General features: G+C 43.2%; 1 protein-coding gene across 1 annotated transcript in view; it reads left to right on the forward strand.

Annotated features, from left to right (window-relative positions):
• Myo10 (myosin X) overlaps positions 1-8298 on the forward strand; it is a 201052-nt gene that overhangs the window by 80474 nt on the left and 112280 nt on the right. Inside the window, exon 3 of the mRNA XM_031360245.1 lies at positions 4399-4557. Within this exon, the coding sequence (XP_031216105.1) occupies positions 4399-4557 (159 nt within the window). The remainder of the gene's footprint in view (positions 1-4398; positions 4558-8298) is intronic.

Here is an 8298-nt window from a genome sequence, read left to right on the forward strand (position 1 = left end):
GGTGGTGGTTCATTGCTTGCAATGGAAGGAATCTGTTAATATCACTCTGTACTATAAAAAAAATTCCACATAAGCAAGGAGGGCCAAATTCCATGCAAAATCTATACTATTGAGATTAAAAATAACTTGATTAAAGTGACAAGTCTTTGTGTTAGACGGTAGTGACGCATGTCTTTAATCCCAGCACCCAGAGACAGAGGCAGGTGGATCTCTGTGAGTTCCAGGCCAGCCTGGTCTACAGAGTGAGTTCTAGGACAGCCAGGACTGCACAGAAAGACCCTATCTTAGAACTTGACATTGGCTGTGGCTTTTTGTCATCGGCTTTCTTGGTACCTGCTTAGACGTCTGGCCATGGGGATGTTGGGACACTTCTTCCTTCAGGTGCCACTGCCTTGGTGCTCATACTGGGTCATAGCTTATGTGTTCCCAGCACTCCTGGCCTCTTCCCACTTGATGCCAGGAGCACCTTCCTCTTCTCCCCTATGCCCTGATAAGCGCAAATGTTTCCAGATATTGCCCATTGGCCCTTGGGAGGAAAACTGAGATCTGCTGCTCCAAAAAAATTTCTAGGCTATAGTGAAATGAAGTTGCTGCAATACAGGTCATCCTATGCCCCATGTGTTGATCATGGTAGGATTTTTTTCCATTTTTCATTTTCTTCATTTGGAAAAGGTAGGTATTTTTGTCTGATGTCTCCTAATGACATCGGTAAAAGGAATCTATTAATATTATTATTATATTATTATTATTATAAAACCTGTCACAAGAGCATGGAGAGAGGTGTTTCTGTGCTGTCTATATGGTTTTAAGCTAATAAATAACTTGAGGGCCCAACTACTTTCTCACTAATCAATGTGTGCAGTATCTTTTCTGCTTGCATCCAGTAGTGGACCCAGGCCTGGACCAGCCTCTCAAAGAGTTGTTTTTTTAAATTCTGTTGATGGGTTCCATGTGTCCCACTCTCTTCTTCAGCAATCCAGTCAACTCATGACCATTGGTTCATATTTCTGCACGAGGGCTATTTTGTTCTAAGGCCCCATTTCCTCTCAGTTGATTTCCTGTCTATTAATCTTCCCTGTTTGCTCATTTCTCTCTCTTTAAAAAAGCTGTTACAGTGACCAGAGAAGTGGCTAGATTTGGCTCACGTATTGGGTAGGTCCACGGTGATGGCAGAAGCATGCAGTCACAATACAGCTGTGGTCAGGAAGCAGAGACATGAGTCCTGGTGCCCAGCTCCCTTTCTCCTTACAAGGTCTAGAACCTGAGCCCAGGGTGTGTGCTCTCCCTTTATGATGAGTCTTCCCACCACGGCTTACCCACAAAGAACCTTGCCCCCAGGTTCAATATTAACCACAGCCGTGTACATTTGTTAACTTTGCCTGAGTTGGGGTATAAAACCTATACCCACTGCCTGTTATACAAGCAGATAAAAGTTACTTGAATGAACTTTCTGCCAGTGATAAGCCCATCTCTGGATGGACAGTAGTCCCCACCTTCTTCATCTCTTCTCAGATACGTTCTGGACCACTCCACCTCTTTTGAGATGCTTGTTGCTTTGAACATCTGCCATACTCTACTGACAAATGTCTCATCTAGTCACAGCCCGTGTTAATCCTGTAAAGGCCTCTGTGTCTAGTCACAGCCCGTGTTAACCCTGTAACAGTCATTGGCCTCTGTGTCTAGTCACAGCCCGTGTTAATCCCGTAACAGTCATTGGCCTCTGTGGTTGTCTTATGCTGTGCTCATGAGAAAGAAGAGTTCTAATCCTCTTGATTCTCACAGTCCAGGAGTGGGCATTGGCCTGTATTCGCTCCACCACAGACTGCTGGTAATATGAGAAAGTCAGTGGCAGGGGCTCAAGGAATAACTTGAAGCAATTGTTTTTTAGATTTTTGGAGTTTTTGTTGTTGTTGTTGTTTTTCCTTGAGACTCTCATCTCTCACATGGACTCATACATCATCTTGCTTTCCTCAATTACATATATACATACATACATACATACTTACATACATACTTACATAAGAAAATGTCTTATTTTAGACTACATCTAACATGGAGATGTAGTCATTATTATATATATATGTATGTGTAGCTGTTAGAGACTGTATATTATTTCTAGAAAGCCAAATATAACACACAAGCTTTGAATATTTAAAGCATGTCTGTCTCCAGATCCTGAGATACTCACTCAGCCTATGCAGAGCAGCATGCTTTAGGAAAGTGGTGTGTGTGCACTGGGCAGAGAGAATCCAGTGCTGCCTGGGCCTGAGGGCCTGAGGGCCTGAGGTGGGAACTGCTCGCTCTGGCCTGAGACTCTTTCCTGAGAGAGCTTTGGAGGTGACTTGTATTGAACTCAAAGGAGCTTTGAGACCCCACAGAGCCTTGAGCAGTTTCTCGGGGCTGCTTTTGACCATCATTGTCATTCCTAAGGAACAGCCTCCTGACAGACACAACATGAGCTAAGCAGGAGCTGACCAGGCTCGGCACCCTCTGCCTTGCACCTTCATCAGCTCTGTGGAGTTCCCTGTCCACATGGGACTTTCCTGCAACACCAACCTGGATTGGCATCCAGAGGGAAGGAAGGTAGAGACGGGCAGAGGGCTCCTTGGTTGCCCCAAGGCTACTACATCTATTGCTGGCCCATGTGTCTTTCATTTTCTCCTTGGTGGTTATGACTCAGTGTGGAAGGCCATGTGTTTCCTGTCTCTGGGATATCCTGGTGCTGTTTTCTTTATAGCTGTTTTTCTGGATGTGGTACACCCCACCTACACTCTCTCAGCAGCCTGGAGGATCTATCCAGCTCATGGTGCTGATGTGGCAGGGAGGGCCCCTCCATCACCTGAGGTAGGGCAACTGGGCTCTCTCCTTGAGTGAATGTCCACCAAACAGCATCTGAGGAAAGTAGTTCTACCTCAGGAGGGAAGGGTGTGGCCTTACACTGGCCTGGGGAAGTTTCTCAGGACTGGTTTGGACCAACTTTCGTGGTACATCTAGCATAAGAACCACTATTGTACCACCATAAGGCATGCTACTTGTACCAAAACCGCTGGCTTGGCAGTTTGGTAGTTCTTGGCCTATTGATCTCTTTTGTAAGAATATATCATTTGTTGCAATGTAAGCAGCTAGTGGATACTTAATTTAAAATCTCAAATCAAAAACCTCTTCAAACATGGCAGAAATGGTTTCGTGTGCATGAGTATGCACATTTGTGTGTGTTTCATGTTATTTATATTCTTTTTAGCATAATCTTTTGGTAGTTTTGATTTATTTACAGGAAGCTTGCATGGCTTAAAAACTATTAACTATACTCTAGTAGGGGTCTAATAGCTGAGCCCAGATCTCAGTTTTGATTCCCTGTACTGCAAAAACAAATTCAAACTCCTACCATAAATGAAGATACGGACTCCATAGTAAAATCACTTTTTATATGTGTATATATGTGTAAAATAGGTTAGACTTGGTCAACTAACAGAACATAACTTGTTGTGGTTAACTCTATAGTCATTTATGGTGAAACAGCACCAAGTATTTCAGAAATAATCCCAATAATGAGCCACACAGTATGAGCATTGCTTGACATACATGCTGCTACATATGTGTAGCACTCATTGCTTGGACGCATAAGGTAGATCATCTGATAAACCAAGAACTCATGGATGATACATGTCTTGATGGAGAGGGAGTACTGACAACATTGTCTACATATTGATGCAATGATTTGACAGTCTTGTAGCACATGGAAGGAATATTTAAACTGCTGGAATAACAATATGTATAGTTTAATATACTTAAATTGAGGAATTTTGCTGTGGAATTTTGAAGCCACCATATGATCCAGAATGAAACTGTAGAAAACCAAGTTCCCACTTAACAAAGCCTCATCAATTTCTTTTTTAAAATTTGTTTTTAGATTTATGTTTTTGTTTTGTTTACGTGAGTGTTTTGCCTGCCCGTGTGCATGAGCCTGGTACCCTTGGAGTTCAGAGGAGGCATCATCAGGTCCCCTGGGACTAGAGTTATGCGTGGTTGGAGACTCCCAAGTAGGTTCTGGGAACCGAACCTGGGTCCTCCACAAGAAGAACAAGTGCTCCTAAGCACTGAGCTCTCTCCAGCCTGTAGTTAGTTCCCTGATTTTTAAAGAACCGTGAAGAGGAGTGAACTGTGAATGAAAGGTTTTGTGAGTCCCAAAGGATGATTTCTACTTGACACAATGTCTTCTAAAGTTTACTCTCAAAAAAATGTCTTCCTTTAGAAAATATGTAAATTGAATAAAGAAGATGGGGGGTGGGGAGCATTTCTGCAATTTAGAGCATTTGTCCCGAGATTGTTTTCACAGTCTGGAACTTCTAAGGAAGTCATTTCACTGCAACTAAAAGTGCCATTCATTTGTGCCCACAGGTGTTCACCTACAAGCAGAGTACAATCACCAACCAAAAGGTGACAGCTATGCACCCCCTGCACGAGGAGGGCGTGGACGACATGGCTTCCCTGACCGAGCTCCATGGAGGCTCCATCATGTACAACCTATTCCAGCGCTACAAGAGGAATCAAATCTACGTGAGTACCACCTGCGGCTCCTTGGGGTTCAATGTGGAGCTGCGTGAGCTTGGCCAGCCTCCGCCAGCCCTGGTGTCTGTCCCCAGAGCCCCAACCCCATAGAAAGAAACTCTTGAGAGTTTGAGTGTTTGCTTTAACTTTCCAAGAGTGGTTCCTGACCTTCGAGCACCTCTCATTCATTTCAGAAAAACTATGTTTTCTAAGTGTTTTGCCAAGTTCAAAACTCAAGAGAAAAAAAATAGATTCTCTTGAACTTCCTGTTGAGGGGTCACCTGCCGTTTGAACTGGCTCACACTCTTAATTCCTGTGAAGGCACATGCTATGCTAAATGGTCTACACAGAGATCACACAGACTCTTTGGCCTTCCTCAACTAGGGACACACCAGTCCCCTAATCCAAGCTTCTCTCTCTTTCCGTTGATTTTTTTCTGGTTTTGTGATTGGGGGGACGGGGAGGGAGTGTGAAGGGGACATGGCCTTTTCTGACTCTAGGATTCATCCTGGAATGATATTTACCTTCATGGAAATCTGTCTTTCTAACTTGCAGGATTTAATGTTTTGAATGGAGAAAGGCAGATAGAAAGCCTTGATGTACATTTTTTTCCTCACTGCTTTCATGACCATGGGATTGAATTAATATTATATATATTATGTAAAACAAGTGTGAAAAAGTAATCTTTACAGTTCGTCTTGAGGCTGCAGAGATGGTGCGGCAGTTGGAAGCAAACACTGGTCTTTCAGAGAACCTGACCGCAGTTGCTAGCACTTAGGGCAATCAGCTCACATGACTGCCCATGTGGCAGTCTGATACCTTCTTCTGGACTCCGAGGGTACCTGCACTCACACACGGACATACTCAAATACAGACACACATATATATACACATAATTAAAAAGTAAAATAAATCCTAAGAAGTTCACTTCTATAATAACTTTTTGATATTGAAATACATTTTCTTATCTGTTGAGATTAATTGTCCTGTTTGTGTTATCCCCTTTTGAATCTGTTAGCAAGTTCTTAAAAACTATACCAGCCACTTATACATTTTGTGTCATGTTCAGTTTTATATAGTGTTCTTTTGAAGGCTAACATTGTAATACTATTGCATTTTGTGCCCTAGTAGGTGTATTTAACTCTGCCAATGCTGTTTTGATTAGTGGTGATTTCCAGCCTTGAATGTGTGGTCCTTGGCATGTCTATGGGTGGATGGAGGAAGGGGTGAGAGAGGAGACCCGAGACATTTGTGGGATCCATGCTCAGATTTCTTTGGTGTAAGGAAAAGCCTCACACCTGTTTCTTTACCTTTCTGTCCACTGTCAAAGTGCCATCTTTGCCAGGCTGGCCCGCTCTATGCCACACGCTCTCAGACAGCCCTGCACAGAAAAGCCGGTTGTGTCTCCATCCCCTGACTGTAGAGCTTGCTGACACTACATCTTCAGATTACAGTGTTTTCCATTTGTCCCTTGGAAAAGGTGGCACTTCTACAAGTTTGTGTAAAAGTAGCCACGTCATTTGCGTCTTGCACACACCAGTGCTGTGCATTCATTCTTTCATCCGTCAAGAATCTCTTGTCTGTGTCTGCAGTGGGTTGGCGGACATGCATGCTGCCCACTGTCCTGTGTGCTTTCATTTCAATGCTCAGACCTGTCATACAGCTGCACTTTCTGATGACTTATGTTGTCGTCTTTGACCCAGGATGCTGCTAGGTGCCTAGTGAGTATGCAGTAAGCATTTAACAGGTGAATACCATGCACATTACAGGTAACCTCTTCTAGTTGCTGAGAGAACATGAAGCTTGAGTTTTGGAAAAACAATTGTTGTGCCCTTCTTTTTGCAGGTATTTCAGGACCCATGCTCCCTGTCAGAAGAAAATAGATGGAAGTTCTTATTACACGTTTTCAGTAGATAAGAAAGTGGGTCAGTTAAGAGAAGCAAACCTATCCCAAGGCTTTGAAAAGCAGAGCCTTCTGAAACAGTTTTTTTTTTTTTTTTTTTTTTTTTTTTTTTTTTTTTTTTTTTTTTTTTTTACCCTACACTTTCCCCTTTTCATGATAATAATGTTAAACCTGATAGCTAGGTTGCCCAATAAGACTTTGAATACGGTCTTGGTCCTGTTTTCTGATGTGAAGTTTTTTTCCATCTCTTTTGAGTAAAAAGTACACAGTTTTTGTACACCAAACTTACAGTTAAAATTAGTCAGTTATACTCCGATGTGCTTTCCTTTTGAGATGTGCATAAGAGTATTAATTGCCCACAAAGGATGCCCCGTGACTTTGTCCTTGCTGTAGCTGTTTGCAGAAGGTACGGGATTGTGACGTCCTCGGATGATTCAGACCACTCGCTGTTGAAAAAGCCACCACTTACCCTGTGTCCCAGCCCTGTGCCTTGCCTGTTTATATCTTACCACATCTAAGGGCTTGTTTGCATTTTGCTCAGGGTGTTGTCTTAATTTTCTGTTTCTGACGTAACATAAAACAGCTAATTTATCTAGTTATAGTATATAGGCGTGACTGATAAAAGACATCTCGATAGCTCAAGTAAAGGTGTCTATAGGGCTGCGCTGTTTTCTGTGTGCCCTAGGGGGGGGATCCATTTCCTGTTCTTTCTCCTTGCTGGCACAATTCAGTCATGTGCAGTTATAGATGGAGGTCTGTTTTTTATTCCCGACTGGCACCTGAGGGCAATTCCCAGCTTCTAGAGCCACCCACATTCCGTTTCCTTGGATTGTTGGTTATAAATCCTTCTGTGGCTTCATGTCTTTCCTCTGGGCATGTGCTTGTCCTCCACCTACCCCCACCCCCCTTTCTCTCTAAGAAAGGGTCACAGCTTTTAAGTCTCACAATTCGATTAGAGCCTGGGAGATAGCTCAGTCAGTCAAATATCTGCCACACAGGCGTAAGGGCAGAAGTTTGAGTATCCAGCAGCATCCAAGTAGAAGCTAGCAGGCAGCCAGCTCGCCAGTGCGGGAGCTAAATCAGTGAAGTCTGGGTTCAAAGATTGCTTCTCAAAGTCCAAGTGAAAAGTGATTGAGGAAGTAACTGATGCCATCCTCTGGCCTCCTCGTGCGTACGCACACATAAGCAAACACTACATACATATTTTAAAGTTTCTTTTTAAGATTTATTTATTATATTTATATGAGCACACTGTAGCTGTTTTCAGACACACCAGAAGAGGGCATCGGCTCTCATTACAGATGGTTGTGAGCCACCATGTGGTTGCTAGGAACTGAACTCAGGACCCCTGGAAGAGCAGGAAGTGCTCTCAACCGCTGAGCCATCTCTCCAGCCCTAGAGTTTTGTTTTTGTTTTTGTTTAGTTTTTGCTTTTGTTTTTGTTTTAATAAAAGTAAAACAAATCAGAGGGCAGCCACCTGCGAAGGTCCCTGGCTACATTCCCATTTGTGTCTAGGGAGACCCATCGCTATGGGCATTTAAAACCCCAGTTTTTAGGGTCCTGTCTTCAGGAGGAAATGGCACTCTGCCTTCTATTAATGAAAAGGGACTCCTGGAGCTAGCCCTCGCTCATGTGTGGATGTCCTGCTGTGGCTTTCTGCTCTGAGATGACAGGTTGGCAGTAGGCAGAACCACCTCCAGGAAAGAAGGCTGCTGCCCTCTGTTCAGAAGGACTGCATCCAAAAAACAAAACAAACAAAACAAAAAACCCACTTGCTCACTTGCTTTTTTTGTTTAGTATTTACCATGCTTTACAGAAATAGGTAAAGAGTATCTTAATTTAAAAAA

The sequence above is a fragment of the Mastomys coucha genome, unplaced genomic scaffold (genome assembly GCF_008632895.1).
Source record: "Mastomys coucha isolate ucsf_1 unplaced genomic scaffold, UCSF_Mcou_1 pScaffold8, whole genome shotgun sequence".
Lineage (NCBI taxonomy): Eukaryota > Metazoa > Chordata > Mammalia > Rodentia > Muridae > Mastomys > Mastomys coucha.